The sequence below is a fragment of the Phyllopteryx taeniolatus genome, chromosome 12, assembly GCF_024500385.1.
Source record: "Phyllopteryx taeniolatus isolate TA_2022b chromosome 12, UOR_Ptae_1.2, whole genome shotgun sequence".
Lineage (NCBI taxonomy): Eukaryota > Metazoa > Chordata > Actinopteri > Syngnathiformes > Syngnathidae > Phyllopteryx > Phyllopteryx taeniolatus.
Window position 1 is genome coordinate 7,834,015 of NC_084513.1, and position 22,437 is coordinate 7,856,451.

General features: G+C 41.6%; 1 protein-coding gene across 9 annotated transcripts in view; it reads right to left on the reverse strand.

Annotated features, from left to right (window-relative positions):
* lss (lanosterol synthase (2,3-oxidosqualene-lanosterol cyclase)) overlaps positions 1-22,437 on the reverse strand; it is a 27,294-nt gene continuing 4,857 nt past the window's right edge. For 2 of the 9 annotated variants that reach the window (XM_061792278.1, XM_061792276.1), the window contains 20 exons: positions 21,734-21,842; positions 21,490-21,608; positions 18,468-18,565; positions 16,996-17,023; positions 16,754-16,810; positions 14,520-14,591; positions 14,285-14,335; positions 14,038-14,187; positions 13,837-13,933; positions 12,718-12,823; positions 11,632-11,697; positions 11,497-11,574; positions 11,256-11,426; positions 9,777-9,855; positions 7,686-9,686; positions 5,340-6,605; positions 5,075-5,265; positions 1,446-3,817; positions 1,271-1,311; positions 1-382 (listed from right to left, as the gene is read on the reverse strand). In XM_061792278.1, coding sequence (XP_061648262.1) covers positions 9,549-9,686; positions 9,777-9,855; positions 11,256-11,426; positions 11,497-11,574; positions 11,632-11,697; positions 12,718-12,823; positions 13,837-13,933; positions 14,038-14,187; positions 14,285-14,335; positions 14,520-14,591; positions 16,754-16,810; positions 16,996-17,023; positions 18,468-18,565; positions 21,490-21,608; positions 21,734-21,842 — 1,419 coding nt within the window. In that variant the 3' untranslated portion in view covers positions 1-382; positions 1,271-1,311; positions 1,446-3,817; ... (1 more) ...; positions 5,340-6,605; positions 7,686-9,548. The remainder of the gene's footprint in view (positions 383-1,270; positions 1,312-1,445; positions 3,818-5,074; positions 5,266-5,339; positions 6,606-7,685; positions 9,687-9,776; positions 9,856-11,255; positions 11,427-11,496; positions 11,575-11,631; positions 11,698-12,717; positions 12,824-13,836; positions 13,934-14,037; positions 14,188-14,284; positions 14,336-14,519; positions 14,592-16,753; positions 16,811-16,995; positions 17,024-18,467; positions 18,566-21,489; positions 21,609-21,733; positions 21,843-22,437) is intronic. The other 7 variants (XM_061792275.1, XM_061792273.1, XM_061792274.1 and 4 more) reach the window with 7 other exon arrangements.

Below are 22,437 nucleotides of genomic sequence, written 5' to 3' on the forward strand. Positions count from 1 at the left end.
TTTGCTTTTCACAATCACATTTTATTGCAATCAACAACCAATCTATCCCACTGTTACATTGATTTTAAATGTTTTTTTATTTTGAGCTTAGAATATAGATGCTACATTATGGTAACAAGTACATTTCAAGGTCATATGCCACTACTGTATTGAACATCCGTGCTGGCCGTATCTGTGGCCATGGTGGCCGTATCCGTAGTGCCCGTAGTGCCCGTATCCGCGGCCGTATCCATAGCCGTGGTGATGGCCGTACCCGTAGCCGTTCCCGTATCCGTAACCAAACCTTGGTCTTAACCCTCTGTTGGGGCCACAAGCGGGATGGCCCACCCGCGGAGTAGCACATGCCCTGTATGGACCGTATGGCATCTTCACCCAGATGATCCTAAAGTGGGATACAAGATTTTTGTCACAATCCATCTACTGTATCACGTTTAAAAGCCAATATTCAGGAGCTGCCTATGGAAAGTTGAAAAAATTGCTTGTTTTTTACCCAGAGGCAGCTCTATGGTTTTCGTTTTGGTTACACTAAGCCCCAAAATTCACATGTGAAGTGTGCAAATCCTGGTGAGCATGTAATTTAGAGATCCCCAACACACACACACACACACACACACGCACACACACACACCTCCTGTGGATAAGTGTTAAGAATCAGCACTTGTACTAAAACACTTAAAGCGGTGCATCTAGTTTGTCAATATTCTTGTGATGTCCATATCAAATAAACAAAACGAAGGAACGAACAATCAAAACAAACACAAAAAGAAAGAACCAACGAACAAACAAACATAAACTTCGTTGGAGATGTGTATCATAACAGGATGCACAAAAAAGTCTTGTGGACCCATGCCCGAACTTGAACAGGACGTCGCCCATTTTAGTTTGAAGTAGCCATTTTGGGCAAATTCTAGGGCTCGTACTTTGTTGGAACTCATCATTAGGAAGTTGTCCAAATGAGGCCCAAATGGAAGCAGGTATTGTGAATGTCAATATTTGCTGATCATTTTGAGAATTTGACATGAAAGAGGGGGTGCGAGGGCTCGTTCATCGCTTTATATTTCGTAGTAGTCAGAAAAATCGCCCCTCACAGATTGCATTAAAAACAAGGACGTATTGCAACAGGAAACACTGTTGTGATGAATTTCCCCTCTGTAAAACAGGTGTGGTTTTGTAGGTTGAAACAAATTACACAAGCAATTGTTCTCTATTGAGCAAACGAATAATAATGCTCATAAATAATCCCCAAAATAATAGAAAGAGAAATAAATACCTTGATTTGTCTTGTGCTTGTCAAAATGGCAGATCCACACTCTGGAATGAAAGACAAGAAAGTTGGAAACTACATAACGCTACAGTACGTCGTGACAATCACAATCACAATCAATATCAATCTTCCCAAAACTCGTTTCCAAATTGTATTCCCGAGATGGAGCTGCTGAATTTACCGTGCGCTGGAGTTGAGATCCAAACTTGCTCAGCTGCTGACTGGGTGCACCTTTTTAAGAATTCAGAACAAGAATCCACCTCCAACCACACCTCCAGTAATTGAGGGCAGGGCTTAAGAATGCACATGTTGCAAATGTCTTTGTCGTCAATAGCTTTTGGACAACTGAATCACCATTTTGGGGCTTTCCCATTCTCATATTTTGTAGGTGTTGATCCTGGTGGAAATGTATGTTAGAATTTGGCTCAGTACTTCCCTGAGGAATTCTTTGAAAATTCAGCCCCCGAAACTAGTTTCACTGAGCAACATGGAATTTGGTAAGCGTAACTATCATGAGATAGAGTTTGACAATAAAGGACTGGCTGACAACGTGAACATATTTGAAATGGACACTTTTTGCACCCCACGCCGACCGAGCCGCACCACTGACCACCATCGCACCTCCGACTTCTGCGTTGACCATTCATGAACAGGATGTGAGATGTATCTTCAAACTACAAAAGATCAATAAAGCGGCGGGCACAGACCTTGTATCCCCATCCTGCTTCAAAGTCTGCGCGGACCAGCTCGCTCCAGTCTTCACACAGATCTTCAAACGGTCCACCATCATCCCATTCCCCAAGAAACCTGCAATCTCGGGTCTGAATGACTACAGGCCTGTCGCCCTGGCATTTGTGGTCATGAAGTCCTTTGAACGCCTCGTGCTGGACCCCCTCAAAAGTGTCACATGCCCCCTGCTGGACCCCCTGCAGTTTGCCTACCGAGCAAACAGGTCTGCGGATGAAGCAGTCAACATGGGACTACACTTCATCCTAGAACACCTTGACGGCACGAAGACCTACATGAGGATCCTGTTGTTGGACTTCAGCTCTGCGTTCAACACCATCATCCCCGAACTCCTCTCCTCCAAGCTTCTCCAGCTCAGCGTCTCGCCTGCCATCTGCCAGTGGATTTACAGCTTTCTGACGGGTAGGACACAGAAGGTGAGGCTGGGGGACACCACCTCATCTACACGCACCATCTGCAGCGAGGCGACCCAAGGATGTGTCCTCTCGCCGCTGCTGTTCTCTCAGTACATGAACAACTGCACCTCACAGCTGTCAAACTCCTGAAGTTTGTTGACGACACCAAAGTCATCGGCCTCATCAAAGACGGTGACGAGTCTGCGTATCGCCAGGAAGTGGAGCGGCTGGAGTTGTGGTGCGGCCGACACATCCTGGAGCTGAAGACGCTCAAGACTGTAGGGTTGAGCGTGGACTTCAGGAGGCATACCTCGCCACAGCTGGCCCTCACGCTGTCCACCTGCAATCTGCCAACCGTCGAGACCTTCAAGTTCCTGGGAATTACAGTCTCTCAGGGCCTGAAGTGGGAGACAAACATCAACACCATTCTCAAAAAGGCTCAGCAGAGGACGGCCTGCCAGCCACAGGAGCTGTTGAGGCAGTTCTATACAGCAGTCATCAAATCAGTCCTGTGTTCATCCATCACAGTCAGGTTTGGTGCTGCTACGAAAAAAGGACAAACTACGACTGCAACGGACAATCAGGACTGCAAGAAAAATCACCAGGGGTATCGGTGATTTTTCCTACCCACCCTCTAGGACTTGCACGCTGCCAGAACTAAGACAAGAGCAAGCAAAGCATTCCTTATGAACAGGAATCACCTCTTCCAGCTTCTTCCCTCAGGTAGGCGCCATCGATCAATGCAAACTAAAACAAGCAGACATTCCAACAGCTTCTCCCTCTTGCCATTAAATTGCGAGAGGACAATTGTCCACATTACCGGTAACCTTTCATTGCTCAGTGACTCTCTGTAATGTGTTTTCATGTTATTATGTCTCTAAAGGATTTTTTATTTTGTCAAAATGGCTGTCTATTGTCGTACTAGAGTGGCTGCAACTATCTGAGACAAATTCCTTGTGTGTGTTTGACATACCTGGCAAATAAAGATGATTCTGATTCTTATTTTATTTTAAAATCCATTTTATTGCATCAGCACACAAAAAAATGCACAATTGTACAACCTGTTTAACTGTCCTGTTACATTGTTTCTCAGGAAGAGCAATAATGACGTGTTGCAATGATCCAAAAGTATCAGAAATTGAAAAGAAAAAAAAAATCCCATTAAACATTGTTTGTCTCATGCCAAAATGCATTGTTATGTTGATTACGCTTGCTAAGGTAAGCAGATGTTTCATACTGGAAAACTACTAAAACGGGGCAACTTGACCTGCAACATAACAGGAGGGTTAATATTTTGAACCCAAGCTTTTGAGGGTCATGTCAGGTGTGATCATTGTGCAAACTGGATGCTTGCAGGACTCTTCTTCTTCTAGTCGGAGTCGCTGCTGCTGCTGCAGGAGCTGCTGGAAGACTGCCGTACAGCAGAGGGGACAGAAAAACAGAGAAACACATCAACCTTTGGCAGACAGAAACTACAAAACATTTGTATTCACAAAAGTGCAAATGTGTCTTGGAACTTTCACCCTCCCCTTATGTGGCAGGCAAGTCAAACAAAGCTATTAAGACAACATTATGATGTAGTTCAATAGGAGATTAAAACAATTGTGACTTTTAAAAGTCCCATTTTTGTATTGTGGTATTTTTTGGTTTGAGGTTATGTACTTTTAACTTTTAAACAGTATTCTTTTTTGTTTTTCAAAAACAAGTCAACTGTCCTTGTTGAATCATGATCTGTCAGATCTAATGCAAAATAGAAATTAAAAAAACATTTTTTTAAATCTCTAAAAGATGTGACGTTTTTTCCTAAAAAAATTTCTACTTTTTTAATTTAATAAAAGAACTTTAATCTGGGAAACAAATTTTTTATCTCGAAAATAAGAAAAATTCACTAGAATGTGACTTTATTCTTGTAATAATACAACTTTGATCTAAATATACAACCTTTTTCTCTAAATTATACGTCAAGCATTTTTTGCATAATATCACAACTTTAATCTCTAAAATGATCTTCTCAAACCATCACAATTTCACTTTAATCTAAAAAAATGAATACATTATCTTGAAAGCAAATACACCCTATTCTCGCTTTAACCAAGAATATACAACATTTTTTCTTGAAAATAAACCACTTAACAACTACTTCAATCTAAAGATTATGGTAATTACTTATTAACTTCACTTTATTTACTACATGACTTATTCTCATAATCTTTCGCCTTTTAAACAAATTTAATATTATGACTTTAATAAAAAAAAAAAATTCTTTCTTTATAATGTTCAACTTTACTCTCTAAAATATATTTCTGTAAGATTACAATTTTCATCTTGAAAAGAAAAGTTTTTTTCTAAAAAGTAAACAATATTTGTCTGGTATTATTACCACTAATCTACAAAATACACAACTTATTGTAAAAAAAAAATAAATTAATAAAAAAAAATATATATATATATATATATATATATATTACTTCGTTTCCCCCCCAACTTCATTGTGTGCCTATTACTCCTTTGTAATCATGACATCGAAATGATGTTCATTGGGATTTTTTCCCCCCCATTTCTGACACTTTTGAATAATTAGATATGCTCCGGGTCAAAATGACCCAGGGCAAATATTGCTGTTTGCTGAACATAAGAGGATGGTTATAGTAAGTTTAGCGAATCTCACCCCATGACAGTCCTTCCCTTTTTTGTGACAGTTGCGATGCTTGTGTCCTAACTTGTGTCTGCGCCGGCGACACTTTTTACATCCCGGTTCCTTTCCGCATCCATGCCCGCCGTGCCCGTGACCGTGCCCGTGTCCGTGCCCGTGCCCGTGCCCGTGACTGTGCCTGCCACCTCCACGACCGCAGTGCCCTCCTGGAAAGAAATGAAATGCATTCAATAAGCTCTTGAAAGGGCTGAGGAAGAAGAACTGATGACGGATTCCTCACCGTGCTTGTTGTGATGCATTAATGTCTGAAATGATTTGATACAAATCTGTGAATTGATTAAAAACAACACATCCAAAATGTCTAATGAAAGAAATCCATGCACTTACCGTTATGTACTCAATGCAAAGTTTAGGAGGAATCTACTTGATGTTGGTCCCTGCTCCTCTATTTACCTGCAGGCACACCCACAACAGCAACGTAAATTTAAAATCTGCATTTTTTTGAGGACAAAAGTGTTTGTTTGTTTTACAGGCTGCAGAATCTGAACTATCCCGACAATGTGCATGTAGCCATGAAGAGACGTCAGCACTGTTTGCATCGGCGCATGTGAAGAATGCTCAAGAAAAATGTGTTCATAAGAATAATAAAAAGGTGTGTAAATATGTGCTGGTGTGACAATTAAAAGTCCTTGAATCCTTAAATGTTGCTTGTTGAATGCAGTTCATCATTATTACCAAAGAATTAAAACAAAGGACACAAAGAACATAAAAAGGGTTTTGCTGGGCATGTCTAGCATGAGTAGAACCACACACACACAAAAAAAGTCTCAAAAAGACTAAGGAAGTTTGTTACTGTGTATTGGTGGCCATTTTAGGTCATTTGGACATTTCCATTGGCTTTGATAGCTTTTTAAAAGCTGCTCAATTTGACCCAGGAACATTACCGCTACTCCTGAGAAACGAACATAACAGGGGGTTTTAGTACATACTTATTTGATACAATACATGATAATAGGCATTTGTTTTCATTTAAACATCATTTATTGCATTCAAGGCAGATACATCAACATGCAAATAACGTGATTACTGGATCAATGACCAAATTGAGTCAGCGCTTAGTGCAGGGTCCAGGTCTATATCTGTATTCACACTCGTACACGGGCCTAAACCCGAGTCGGATAAAAGAGAGCGGTTAAATTGGTCTGTATTTGTATTTTCTGCAAGGGTGTGTACCCTGGAGAAAAGGTGTATGTATTTTCGGGGTGCGCACGAATCCCCAATGTGACTCAGTAGCGGCCCCTGGAAATCTAGAACTAAATAGCCCGTGACACGGGTTAGACCGATCAACACGAAATTTTGATGGACAAAAGTTACAATTACTGTACATGAGCTGCAGAATTTTACCTTATGCTTTTACTCACCTGCTGTCACAATTTTTTTTCCTCCATGTAAATTTGTCCCTGCCCTTGAACAAAGCTCTTTCAGTCCCAAATATGTGGACACACCTTGGGCTCCGGAGGTCTGTGCGCATATTTTTGGATGGGTCCTGTATGCAAATATCAGGTGTGTAAATGTCTATATCCGATGGTCAGCTACCACTTATTGATTTGTGTACTTGTATTGTGTGTCTTGATTTTTTTTGTACCCTATTTGTACTGTGTTTATACTTGCAATGTTCCATCAACCTGCCAAGAGAGTACAGTTGGAAACCAGACTATGGCTATAATGTGCATTGTAATGTTAATAATAATGGAATAATAATGTTCATGTTCAAACGTTCATTAATATGAACTGTCCCTTTTTAAATAAATAAAAATCAAACAAAATACTCCATCGCTGATTTCATTTTTAAAATCTATTTTATTGCATGAGCACAAAAAATGCACACTCACACAACCTGTTTAACAACATTTTATTTTGAAAACAAATGTTTTTCACTAGAATATTCACTTTATTCTTTCAATATTACAACTTCAAATATACAACTTTTTTCTCTAAAATATCCAATTTAGCTCTAAAATCTATCTTTTTTTCTCACAACTCTAATCTCATAAATAAACGTCAAAAACATACCACCATTCTTAAAAATATATATGAGAATTCTCACAATATTGGGCCTTTATTTGCCAAAACATACAACAATTATCTTGAAATGAAGTTTACAACTGATCTAAAAAGTATAGCTAGGACGTAAATGTAGATTTTCTCTGGAAATGTGACTTTTCTCACTCATATATATATCATCATCATCATTATCTATTCACTGCAGGATAATATATATATATATATATATAAATAAACTTTATTCTCGTCATATTACAACTTTAATCTACAAAGAAATTATGACTTGGCTTGAAAAGAATTATTTTTTTCATAAATCATGACTTTACTCTCTAAAATAAACAAGTATCTCTGTAAAACCTTAACCTTAAAGATAAACAACTTTTCATCAACAATTCTTGTTTTTTTGTGTCTTTTTCAGTGTCTCCTTTCTCCTGTGTAATTATGCCATCTAAATGATGTTCCTCGCGATTTCCCCTCATTTCTGACCCATGGACATCATTGCTGATGCTGATAAACTAACATAACAGGAGGGTGACAGTTAGTGTGTCCTTATGAATCTCACCCTGTGACAGTATCTTCTCCCTTTCTTGTGACACTTGTGGTACTTGTGTCCAAACCTGTGCCTGCGACACTGTTTGTAACAGACCTTACATGTCCCTCCGTGGCAGCATGCGTGAAGATAATGATGCCTGTGAGCATGTATGTGACAGTGCCCAGGTCCGTGCCAGTCACATACTTGACCACAGTGTCCACCTGAAAAAATGAAACACATTTGATACAGTCTTCAAAGAGAAGGCTGAGGAATAGGAACTGATGATGACGGATTCCTCACGCCGTGCTTGTAGTGACGCATTACTTAAATGATCAGAAATGAAAAAAAGTTACATATTGTACTATAGACAAAACATATAAAGTTTCCAATAAAAGAAAGCCGTGGACTTACCGTCTGTCTGTGCTCAATACAAAGTTTTGGAGGAATATACTTGGTGCTGGTCCCAGCTCCTCTATATACCTGCAGGCACACCTACAACAGATCACGGTTGCCAACTTTTTAATAATTCAAATTTTGATGAGCGGCGCGGTGGGCGACTGATTAGAGCGTCTGCCTCACAGTTCTGAGGACCGGGGTTCAATCCCCGGCCCCGCCTGTGTGGAGTTTGCATGTTCTCCCCGTGCCTGCGTGGGTTTTCTCCGGGCACTCCGGTTCCCTCCCACATCCCAAAAACATGCATGCTAGGTTAATTGACAACTCTAAATTGCCCATAGGTGTGAATGTGAGTGCGAATTGTTGTTTTTATATGTGCCCTGCGATTGGCTGGCAACCAGTTCTGGGTGTACCCCGCCTCCTGCCCGATGATAGCTGGGATGGGCTCCAGCACGCCCGCGACCCCAGTGAGGAGAAGCGGCTCAGAAAATTGATGGATGGATGGATAGTTATGCTTACTGAAGTAATTATTCAGAAGACTACTTTTTACTTTTACTTAAGCCATATTATTCTAAAGTAACAGTACTTTTTACTTGAGTACTACGAGCCTAGAGTGTGAAGAAAAGAGCCCATGCAGACAGTAAACGCACTGTCTGTATTTTCACTGGTGATGGCAGCACTTTTTTCTCAAGCTGCCGAATTACACTCATCAATTAGTGTAGCGCAGTGATCCTCAAAGTGTGGTACGAGTACAACATTTGCGAAGAGTACCACAAGTGGTATGCAGGCTCTCTCTCGTGGTAATAAAAAGTCAAATAATTAAAACAAAATAGAATCAAACATCCGGGAAGGAAGTACAGTTGTATTTAACTTTTAAGTACAATAAAATACAGCTATCTTTAACAACTGCTTGTTGTTAAACATTAAAGTACAATTTTTCGTCAACCTTTGTGTGCAATACGTTTGAAATGAATCATTATTTAAGTACTTTTTTTTTCTTTTCCTGTATTTAAGCACAGTGCTAACGTTCAAACTGTATAATGTTGCAGTTCCTTACAAAAACAAATATACATTTTAGGACTAAAACCTCTGCCTTCATATTTTTTTTTTACTGTATTTTAATGTTGACCCTTATGTTGGTACTTGGAGAGCTAAGTATTTTTAAAGTTGTGTTAAAGGTTTGAGAACCGCTGGTGCAGTGCAAGCATGCGTGCTGCGGTGAAATTCAGAACGGCTCGGTCACAGAAGCATTTTGGGAAACGGGCCAGCTCGCACATGATTGACTTTGTTGTCTAATTTCACACTTAACTAGTTGTAAACAAGCAATGAAAACGTAAATTGTCCATGCCTGGTCCCCTTTAAAAGGCACAAATGAATGTTTATGGCAATGTGGAGTATCGTGTAGGGATACTTTTACACTCATTGAATAACTCGGAATTCATAGTTGAAATGTACCAGGTAAGATTTATTGTTTTGACGACAGTCTGATGGTCCAGATGTTCACAGCTTGAGCTTTCCAGTCAGAGAACTGTGGGGGTTCAGTGCTGCGAAGCGACCCAGTGTCCAAATGGGGAAGACGTTCCTGTATGACGTGTAGCTGATAGCGCAGCTCTTGTTGAACACGCCTGAAATATTCTCCTAAAAGGGCGTAAGAATAAAATGTCAAACATGCCCTACCTACTCAGTTGAACTGGATATTAGCTGTATAGTTGGTGGACTCTGACTCACCTGAGGCCAGTCTCCATTGGGCAGCTGCTTGTCAATCAAAAGCTTGATCCCTCTCTCGATTGCCTGCTGGTCCGGGTGCCTGCAGACAGTCACAGCACCACTATAGCACGGATCGTCATTATTTCATCTATACATGCTTCCCAACATCATTATAAAACAGACTGTAAATTATTTTACTTTTTTTCATGTAGATGTTAACCAGTGATGCTGGTCACGTGCTACAAAGTAACGTAAAAGCTACTTTGACAAGTTTAAATGTATCCATAAAGTTACTTAAATAAATGTAACGGAGTAAATGTAGCACGTTACTACCCACCTCCGGTTATAGCCGCTCACCTTTTCGCAACTTCCTAGTTCTGACCCCGCTCGTCGTCATGGTAACGAAAGCCATTCTCAGTATTTGAGTTTGACGAATGAATGCCATAGAAATATTACAAAGTAACGCGTTACTCCAAAAATGTCACCATTTTGAGTAACAGGCAATGTAACGCGTGAAAGTAATTAGATTATACTTACTTCGTCCAACCAGTAATAGTTACTTTTGAGACAACAATGTCTAATTCTAATGTATAAAATAATATATAATAATGTAATGTCTAGTCCCAATTTGTGGCTAGTGACTTGAAGAAACAGCAAGCCATCTGACCAAAAGCCGTTTCTGGAACACGCAGGCCGCTTATATTCTGATTTACTGGGGAAAATGACTGGGAAGACATTGTCTATCACAGTGAAGGTGCAGAAAATTTTGAAAATGCAAAGAAATGGATGGCTTCACTGTCGCCACACTATTTTTGTTATTTTCCTTAGAAAAAACACCGCATTTGATTGTTGTTGTTGTTTTTTTTTTTTTTTACACATTAAGAATCGCGTTTTACTGGCATGTTAAGCACGCAATGCAATATAACAGGAAGGTTAAATGTTATATTGTGGGTCAAACTGACCGAGTAAAAATCTAGGTTTTTCAAAATATTTTTTATCCATTAAAAACATATTTTCATAGGTCACTTTGACCTGCAATGTAACATTAACTCTCATTTTATCGTGCGGGTCAAATTGATCCATTAAAATAAAAAATAAAAATTTCACTGGTGAATTTGACCTGGAATATATATAACAGGAGGGTTACTGTTATAAATGTGGGTAAAATTGACATGTAAATCTAGATGGGGTTTTTTTGGTACAAAATATAGAGTAAAAAAGTCAGTTTTGTTATCTTTTTATATTTACAGTTTAAAAATAATTTTAAATTTGCATTTTTATTAAAAAAAAATTGTGAGGGGGGGGGAGCAAAAAAAAAAAAGCATAATTTGTCTCCTTTAAGAATAAATGGAAAATTTGGATTTTAGTTATCTCAAACACCACAGTTCCAATATCTCCAAAATGAAAAAAAAAGTCTTACAGACTGTACAGTATATATTTCAGTGATGATATTTTTTATAGGTATTACATTCATACATACTGTAATCCAACCGGTGTTACCTGACTGCCATGAGCCCTAACAGAGCCCAACAGGTGTTGTGGATCTGCGCTGAGCTGCTCTGAACGTAGCGTCGTTGCTCGCAAGACTCAAAGTCCTCCCCCCAGCCACCGCCCGGCATCTGGTGATTTAAGAGAAACTGGCAGGCTCTCCGCACTTCCGCACATCCATTCCTAGTGAAGCAGGCACAGTAGCATCAGTCTATGAGTGAGACTGATTCTCACTTATGTGACTTTCTCCGACCTCTGATAGCTGTGCCCCATACAAGCGAAGGCTTCCAGGCCAAACCATGTCCCATAGGTGAAACACACTCCCCAGGACCTGGGTACAAAATATGTTACCGAAGTCTTATCTTGACATCTAAAAGGGTAAGCTCACCCTTCCCAGGATCCGTCAGGCCTCTGCACCCTTCGACAGTAATCGAGCCCGTCTCCCAGAGTGTTCCTAAGTAGAAAATAAACATTTGACTCACCCAGAGTTAGCTGAGATGGGCACCAGCATGCCGGTACGCCCAGAGTGAGTAAGCGGTACGGAAAAATGGATGGATAAAAGTACTTTTTTGGTATGAAACTTAATGGTTTGGCTTAATAGGTGTAGTCAAAATACAACTACAATGTAATTACAACAACTGTTTTAACATATTTTTATTGAAAGAACAAGTGTTATCCTCCTTGAACCATGATCTGTGAGAGGTAAAATGCTCAACATTGATGGAAATAATTAGTAAATAATAATTAGTAAGTAGATAATGACATAGAAACAATGTTTTGGAATGATTGATAAAGCATAACTGACTCCACGAATAAAATATCCATCCATAAATCCATTTTCCGTAAGGTTTATCTTCACTAGGCTCACGGGCGTGTTGGAGCATATCCTAGCTGACTCTGGGCAAGAGGTGGGTTATACCCTCAACTGGTCGCCAGCCAATCGCAGGGCACATATAAACAAACAACCATTCATACTCACATTCACACCTACGGACAATTTAGAGTCTTCGGTTAACCTACCATGCATGCTTTTGAAATGTGGGAGGAAACCGAAGTACCCAGAGAAAAGCCACGCAGGCATGGGGAGAACATGCAAACTCCACACAGGTGAGGCCGGATTTGAACCCAGGTCCTCTGAACTGTGAGGCAGATGTGCTAACCAGTCGTCCAACGTGCCACCGGTAAAACATCATAATATTCCAAATTTGAAGGTAAATTTGCACACGGTGATTACACTCTCCTGTTACGTTAGTTTCTCCGAAACGACATTTATTTTTCCGGGTCAATCTGAAAAGGGGAAGTTTAATGATCAAAAAGTGTCAAGAATGGAAGGAAAATGAAACTGTATTTGTTGATTACACATGTTAAGCTGAGAAGAAGTAGTTTCATACCAAAAAGCTACTAACTTTAAAATGGATGAAATAAACCTGCAACATAACACAAGGGTTAATTAAAGAGCTAATTTGGCGTGTACCTAATTTCCTCTGTCCGGTGTTCCGGATGAACCATATGGAAATGCCTCAGAGCTTGCATCACTGCTGACGTACACTCCACGTAGGTGTAATCTATCATGATGTCACCTGTTTGTGAAAGGGAGGTCATTATTTCACAACATGCACCACATCTTCTTTTTAAGAGGAAATGTCTCTATATTGCACTTGAGTTGCTCTTTTCTGGTCACATTGGAAAGGCTAAGTCAGACGCAAAAAATGTTGCAATACAAAGGTCACGTTTATATTTGGCTTCTTGGTTGCAGATGTGACATTTTGGTATGTTGTGGATATTTGTACCACTTTTGAAGTGACTGCGTGACACTGTCAACTGAAGGCTGTATAAATGCAAATTGTATTTTGCAATTGACTGGGGACCAGTCCAGAGTGGATCACAGCACATCTGCCTCACAGTTCTGAGGATTGGGGTTCAAATCCTGGCCCCTCCTGTGTAGAGTTTGCATGTTCTCCTCGTGCCTGCGTGGATTTTCTCCAGGTACTCCGGTTTCTTCCCACATCCCAAAAACATGCATGGTAGGTTGATTGAAGACTCTAAATTGCCCTGTGTGAATGTATGCACGAAAGGTTGTTTGTTTATATGTGCCCTGCGATTGGCTGGCGACCAGTTCAGGGTGTACCCCGCCTCTCGCCCGAAGATAGCTGGGATAGGCTTTAGCACGCCTGCGACCCTTGTGAAGATAAAGCGGTACAGAAAATGGATGGATGTTACATCTGCAATGTTGCAATGCGGTTGACTGGGGGTCAAAATTTTGAATCACAGCAAAACCAGTGGCCGACTGCTGGCCACTCATGAAGACTAGTTACTGAACCCCGCACACTGCATGAGTTTATTTGGTTTTGCCGGGCCTTAGGTAGTTTCAGAAAGAGAGAAAAAAACAAATAAGCGAGTTATAAATCAAATAGATAGGGATAGGTTCCACAGGGAAAAAAAACGATTAGTTACAGCGACAGAAAAATTCACCCACACCGCCAGGTCGACGATTGGTTGCGGCCACCCCATCGACGAATGCTTTCAGCCACTTCACCAAAAAGATTTTAGGAGACGCCCCTGTGCAAGTGATTGTATCTGGCAAGAGACTCACCAAACACCTCCGACGGGTTGAGCAGCTCAAGGAGCCTCCCCCCTCGCTTCGTTTCATATGTGGCAAACCCACCATCTGAGTTTCTCATGCTGAGCAGCTACGGGAAGATGATGGAAATAGTGATCATCACATTGACTGAGACACATACACACTGTGCAGTGAGTATTCATGAGGCCAAACGGTATGCTGCTGGTAACTGACCACATTGACAGCGTCATACAGGCGCGCCGGCGTGACAGGTTCTCCGACAGACGGGCACAGCTCCTGCAGCAGCATCATGGACTTCAGGCCCTCGGCCGTGCAGTCAGCCACTATCCAGCCGCAGTCGCGGGTGCTGAAGGGGAAGCCTCCCTGGCCAAAGTCATTGTGATGACATCAAAAATACAGTATGTTAGCCAAGGCGCTTCAGTTTTGAAGTCAAAAGGCTTGTAGGTGATATGACATCTACCTTGTTCATTTGCCGGTAGTACTTTTGGTAATCAGGTGGATTATCCGGGATCTGACGGAGGTCAAAGAAGTTTAAAAGGAGGCATATAGGGTAAACACACACAAATAAAAAAATCAATTTTCACATTTACAGGCTTTTTCCTGCAATATTTTCCTTCCTGGTCAAAAATTCAGATTGGCTCTCTCACAGATACATTTTCAGAAATCGGCAGCCAACAACATTCTAATTTTCTCACCTGTGTGACTTTGAGAAACTGTTGGGCACATCGGAGACACTCAGCTAATTCGGGGTTGTCCTGTGCTCCTGCCTGAAAGAAGCCGGTGCACTAATCATTTTAAACAGCCACACGATACAATACAATCTGGATCTTCTGAACACAGGTTTTCTTAACACTCCTGTTACATTGCTTTTCAGCAATAATGTCCCTGGGTCAATTTGATCCAGGACATCTTTTAACAAAAAATGTCCAAAACGAAAAATCCCCAAAATATTGTTGTTATGGTTAACTCAACTTGCAAATATGTGAAGTTCACCATTAGCTGGCGCATTATGTGTGCAAAAGCAGATATAAATATTTTTGTTTAAATATATGAGAATGAGGTCAAACTATAAAGACCAATAAATTATGGGAAAAATATTTTCATTTCATGAGAATAAAGTTTTTGTTCTTGGAAAAACTGAAAAAATATAAGTAAATGGTTATAATTCTCTGAGAAGAAAGCCCAAATATGAGATCAATGTACTAGAAACAGAGTATAGTGTTGGTAATACGTCATAAATGAACAATAGAGATTCATCAGATTGCCATCTGTGGAGAAAACGTAAACAAACAAGGCCAGATTCCAAAATTCTTGTGTTTTTTCTGTATCCTAAGTCAATGTGAGTAAGCCTGTTCTTCAGCTTCCTGACAAAAACTGCAAAGTCATACCAATGGCAGCAGGACAAAAAAAGTCTTGCTTTCATCTGGCACAACAAATTAAGAATAAAAATTTTGATTTCATACACACACACACACACACATATATATATATATATATATATATATATATATATATATATATATATATATATTATATATATACACACACACACACACACACACACAGTGGGTATGGAACATATTCAGACCCCCTTAAATTTTTCACTCTTTGTTACATTGTAGCCATTTGCTATAATCATTTAAGTAATTTTTTCCCCCTCATTATACACATAGCACCCCATATAGACAGAAAAAAACAGAATTGTTTAAATTTTTGCAGATTTATTAAAAATGAAAAACTGAAATATCACACAGCCATAAGTATTCAGACCCTTTGCTTTGACACTCATATATTTAACACGGGTGTTGTCCATTTTTTCTAATCATCCTTGAGATGGTTCTACACCTTCATTGGAGTCCAGCTGTGTTTGATTATACTGATTGGACTTGATTAGGACAGCCACACACCTGTCTATAAAATACCTTACAGCTCACAGTGCATGTTAGAGCAAATGAGAATCATGAGGTCAAAGGAACTGCCTGAAGAGCTCAGAGACAGAGTTGAGAGAAGAAGAATCACCTTTTATTGTCATGAATATGCATGCATGCACACAAAATTTGTTCTCTGCATTTTACCCATCACAGTGAACACATACACATGTTAGAGGAACACACTGGAGCAGGGGGCAGCTGAAGCGCCCGGGGAGCATTTTGGGGTATCAGTGTCTTGCTCAAGGACACCACAGCCGTGAGTCCAGGGGATGTTGGCGGATGGTCCAGTCAGGGTCTTGAACCTAGGACCCCCACGGTACAGAACTGGCCAAGGTTACAAAAAAAATTCTGCTGCACTTAAGGTTCCTAAGAGCATAGCGGCCTCCATAATCCTTAAATGGAAGACGTTTGGGCCGACCAGAACCCTTCCTGCCCCCTGCGCCAGTATGTTCCACTAACGTGTATGTGTTTACTGTGATGGGTAAAGTGCAGAGAACAAATTTCGTGTGCATGCATGCATCTTCATGACAATAAAGGCGGGCGTGCTGAAGCCTATCCCAGCTAACTCTGGGCGATATGCGTGGTACACCCTTAACTGGTCACCAGCCAATCGCAAGGCACATATAAATAAACAACCATTCACACATATACAGCGGCTAAAAAAAGTATTTAACACATCACCATTTTTCTCACTAAATATACTTCCAAAGGTGCTATTGACCTGAAAATTTCACTAGATGTTGGGAACAACAGCAGCCATAATATTCCAAGTTAATGATTATTTGCTAAAAACAATCAATTTTAACTGTTTGAACATTAAATATCTTGTCTTTGTAGTGTACTCAATTAAATATAGGTTGAACATGATTTGCAAATCATTGTATTCTGTTTTTATTTATGTTTAACACAACGTCCCAACTTCATTGGAATTATATATATATATATATATATATATATATTATATTATATATATATATATATATATGTAAGTCAGTTACCTCGAGAAAAGCCTGTACAGCAAAGCAGGTATCCCAGAGCTGAGACCCATTGGTGCCCTGTACAAAAAGACAGTTTTTTTTGTTGTTGTTTTGGTTTCCAATTTAAACAAGTAAAATTGACGTGTGGTATTATTTTGCCCATGGCTCTCTTTTACATCAAATTTTACATCTTTCCTGTATAAAGGTGGTATTTGTGACTGTGAGCGCACTGTATATTTCGCACAGGGGGAAAAAATACTCACCTGCATTTTCATACCATCGAGTCCCAACCTGGAATGCAAAAATATTCAGTCAGATCGCATTATTTTAAATTTTTTAAAAAAAAATATCAGTCTGTCCATAAAAGCCCTTGCACACTGCAAGTTAAGTTTTTAACTAAGTTTTTTTTATACTCTCATTGCGACACTCAACTTGTGTGTTTGCCGTCACAACAGCAGGGCCTCAAGTTGAAAAATGTTAAACTCGTCAGCGTCGCATTCAATAACAGAGAAATTGGCGAAGTGATTTAAGAGTGCTAACCACAGATATGAATAGAAGACTATAGCTACACTAGCATACTGTAGTAGCCTGGTTAAGCAACGTGCCTGCCAGGTTGGTGGGGGCAACGTTCCCATTAAAGTTAAAGCATGAAATAAATCATAAGTTGCTCATTTCTCAACAGATTTTCATAAGGTTGACTTTTTTTGTCAATGTCAAAGCATGTGCTATTAATAGAGTACATTTGAAAAAGGAGCCCCCCAAAATTCTCATCAATACGAAAGGTTTTTCCCAGTTCCCTTGTTGTGACTGTACTGCATTGTGCGCAACCATAGCAGGGCAATGTCCAGGACTCCTTTTTATTTCGGCGGCTTTCGTGCCGTCCACAAAATTGGAATGCACTGACACTTTGCTCCCACTAGCTTAGCGTCGCTGTAGGCATGCAGCTCAAAAAGAGCGAATCATATCTACCCATTGTTCATATTTATAGTGCTAACATTAATAAACCAACAAGCGGCATCCATGCTACTTTGTAGTAGGCCGCTAAGCAGACACTTCCAAATTCGTGAAAGCTTGCGCTGGACGTGTCTTCGCGAACAATCCTTTTTGAGGATGGTAGACATAAAATCAAACAAAAGGAACAGACTTTGTGAAAGTGATTTGAGGGTGGCACCTACCAAGGTGAAAGGCAATAGCAAGTAACATTTACTTCCAGTAAGATTTCATTGAGTTGTTTTTTGTGTGAAATTTACGTGATGTTTTTTTTTTTTGTTCCTTGAACACTGATTTTGTGTGCAACTGATGGTTGGTTCATAGTGTGCACTAATAAAATATATCAGTTTTGAATTTTGAAAAGCAAAAAAACCACACCAAAAAAAAAAAAAAAAGATATTTTATTTTTCCAATTCCAAAGGGTTCGTTAAATGCGCATATGAAACTTGTGGGGTTCAGTACCAACAACAAAGTAAAAAAACACTGGTGTAATTACAATAAATATTTGTCTGAAAAACTTCTAGGCCATGAATATACTGTAAAACAATCCAATGGAAGAACATTAAGTATGTTGGTCACTGAGGCTGCCTTCTTGTGACATGTGACCACATGCTATATTTTTACGCGATGTACAGTATGTCAGGACCATTGTAAACTGAGAAACCCCTGCACTGGAACGAAAAAGCCACAATTGAGCTGATTTTGGTTCATTGGTAGATGACAGACTTGAGTTTAGCAGACTGACCAGAGGTAGTCGGGGATCCTGGAAACATGCTCCTGGAAGGCTGAAGACGATGGACCATCCACATGCCAGCGGACCAGCATGTTGATCGTCTTCGAGATCTGCGACAAGGAGGGCATACGTCACAATTACGTTAGTTTACTTTGGTTTGCTATTCACAAATTAATCTTGTTGGGGTTTTTTTTTTTTTTTTTATGCTCCTGGAAGGCCACAAAAAAACGTGAGGTTTTTTCTATAATGCTCAATGATGCAATAAGACGGTCAAAGTACTGGTTAATAAGACAGTAATCGGTGTCAAGGAAGTACGTTGAAGTGATATATCTCAACTGAGAGATGACCATCTTTGTATGTCGGGGAGGAGCTAAGTTTAGCCTCGTTTGTTAGTGGAAGCTAGTTAGAACAGTGGTTTTACATCAAGTTCCACCTAAAAAAAATATTTATCTCTCCTAATACTGCCATAATGACCAACATTAAATTAGTTCCGTCAAAGGCCAGGACAAGTGTTCAAAAACAAAGCATAGGCTTTATTCCTAAAAAGTATCTGTAATATTATTGTCAGCCACTGTAACATTATGCATGCATTAACATATACCGCGCTTATATATAGGAAAACAAAACTAAAAATTACTTTAACAATTACTTAAAACATAAACGCTAATAAAAGATTTTACCTAAATTAATCCATCCATCCATCTGCTACCGCTTATCCGAGGTCGAGTCGCGGGGGCAGTAGCTTTAGCAGGCAACCCCAGACTTTCCTCTCCCCAGCCACTTCCTCCAGCTCTTACGAGGGGATCCCGAGGCGTTCCCTGGCAAGCCGAGAGACGTCGTCTCTCCAGCGTGGCCTGGGTCGTCCCCGGGGTCTCGGCCCGGTGGGACGTGCCTGGAACACCTCACCAGGGAGGCGTCCAGGAGGCATCCTAAACAGATGCCCGAGCTACCTCATCTGGCTCCTCTCACTGCGGAGGAGCAGCGGCTCTACTCTGAGCCCCTCCCGGATGTCCGAGCTTCTCACCCTATCTCTAAGGGAGAACTCGCACACCTTGCGGAGGAAACTAATTTCGGCCGCTTGAATCCAGGATCTTGTTCTTTCAGTCACGACCCATAGCTCGTGACCATAGATGAGGGTAGGAATGTAGATCGACCGGTAAATCGAGAGCTTTGCCTTTCGGCTTAGCTCCTTCTTCACCGCAACGGACCGATACAAAGTCCGCATCACTGCAGATGCTGCACCGATTCGCCTGTCAATCTCCCGTTCCATTCTTCCCTCACTTGTGAACAATACCCCAAGATATTTGAACTCCTCCACCCGGAGAGGGCACTCCAACCCTGTCCGACTGAGGACCATGGTCTCAGATTTGGATGTGCTGATTCTCATCCGAGCCGCTTCACACTCGGCTGCGAACTGCTCCAGTGAGTGTTGGAGATCACGGCTTGATGAAGCCAACAGAACCACATCATCTGCAAAAAGCACAGATGCAATACTGAGGCACCCACCACAGGACTCCCTGAGGGACAAGGTCAAACGCCTTCTACAAGTCCACAAAACACATGTAGACTGGTTGGGCGAACTGTTCCATGGTCAGGACGAAAACCACACTGCTACTCCGGAATCTGAGATTCGACTTCCCGACAGACCCACATCTCCAGCACCCCTGAATAGACATTACCAGGGAGGCTGAGGAGTGAGATCCCCCTGTAGTTGGAACACACCCTCCAGTCCCCCTTTTTAAAAAGGGGACCACCACCCAGTCTGGCAATCCAGACGCACTGTCCCCGGTGTCCATGCGATGTTGCAGAGGCGTGTCATCCAGGACAGCACCACAACATCCAGAGCCTTTAGGAACTCCGGGCGAATCTCATCCACCCCGGGGCCTTGCCACCGAGGAGCTTTTTAACCACCTCGATGACCTCAACCCCAGAGATAGGAGAGCCCGCCTCAGAGACCTCAGAATCTGCTTTCTCATGGGAAGGCGTGTCGGTGGAATTGAGGAGGTCTTCGAAGTATTCTCCCCACCGCCTCACAACGTCCCGAGTCGAGGTCAGCAGTGCCCCATCCTCACTATACACAGTGTTGATGGTGCACTGCTTCCCCCTCCTGAGACGCCGGATAGTGGACCAGAATTTCGCTCTCCATGGCCTCACTGAACTCCGCCCACATGAGTTTTTGCCTCAGCAACCACCTAAGCTGCATTCCGCTTGGCCAGCCGGTATCCATCAGCTGCCTCAGGAGTCCCACAGGCCAGAAAGGACCGATAGCACTCCTTCTTCAGCTTGACGGCATCCCTCACCGCTGGTGTCCATCAACGGGTTCGGGGTTTTTTTCCACGACAGGCACAGACTACCTTATGGCCACAGCTCCGGTTGGCCGCCTCGTTCTGCCAGAGGTGGGAGTTGAAGCTCCTTCTGAGAGGGGATTCTGTCAGACGTTCCCAGCAGACCCTCACAATACGTTTGGGCCTGCCATGTCGAACCGACATCTTCCCCCACCATCGGAGCCAACTCACCACCAGGTGGTGATCAGTTGACAGCTCCGCCCCTCTCTTCACCAGAGTATCCAAGACATGTGGCCGCAAGTCCAATGACACGACCACAAAGTCAATCATCGAACTGCGACCTAGGGTGTCCTGGTGCAAAGTCCACGTGTGGACACCCTTGCTTGAACATGGTACAGGCGCTGGGCCAGGGGGCAATAAGTATACCCACACCTGCTTGGCGGCTCTCACTGCGGGAAACTCCAGAGTGGAAGAGAGTCGAACCCCGCTCAAGAGAACTGGTACCAGAACCCAAACAGTGTGTGGAGGCGAGCCCGACTATATCTAGTCGGAACTTCTTGACCTCACGCACCAGCTCAGGCTCCTTCCCTGCCAGAGAGGTGACATTTTACGTCCCTAGAGCCAGTTTCTGTAGCCGGGGATCGGATCGCCAAGGTCCCCGCCTTCGGCCAATTGCTCGCACTTTTTACCAATTTGCGTCAGAGCTAGGGTTTACTTAAAGACAATCGCAGGCAGGACTTATGCACTACCGGTCCAATGCTTATGCATTTGGTGAAGCGGTCGTCAGCCTCGATGTGCTCGTACAGTTCTTTGACAGCCATTCCTCTCAGTGTGGCACTGTGGTGAGCCTCGTACATGTTGAGCACAGCTGCAGAGAGGGAAAGGAGAAACAGTAGTGAGTCACAGGCCGAGTGTGAGGGAAATTCTTGGTGACAAAACATATTTATTTTTCTGTTAGGTAATAATTCTCAAAAATGCGTTCTCGGTACTTACTGTAGGCCACAGTCAGCAGTGTGCTGTGAGGAGTGTACATGTCACAAGCTGCCACATTGTTCCTCTGAGCTGCCCAGTCAATGCCTGCATAGTCTTGGACATAAAGCTCCTACATGGGGGTAAAAAATGAAATAGTAAAATTAAATCCACAAGCAGCTATAAACCCACATTAGATGACATACAAAAAGTTGGGCAATTCACCATCTGCCAGCTGTCTAATTGAGGCTCGTTTGAATGAATTCTCTAATAGGAGTTCGTCAAAATACAAACCCTAGAATTCACCAAAGATGGGAAAATTCTTGTTCAATTCCAGGCATGGGTGTTTCACCGTTTTCTGTGCATCCTGTTATGATAAATGTCCACAAAATTTCATGTTGAAAGGTGAAACTGGTGCAAGGGGCTAATTTCTTTCTCTCTCAAATCCTCAAAATTATGATCAAATCTTGATGCCATGCTCTGCCCACATTAAATGGCATAGGCAAAAAAAGCTTGGCAATATGGTTTTGCGCATCTGTCCAGGATACCTCCTTCTGATTGGTCCCTGAACTGGTCGCCAGCCAATGGCAGGGCATACAGTATGATAAACGTGTTCCCCAAATTTTGTGTTGATTGGTGAAACTGGTGTCATGGGCTAATTTTTTCCAACTTTCCACAGGGTGCCACTTGGTAGGGAGGATCATAGTGTAACCAACATGAAAACTCAA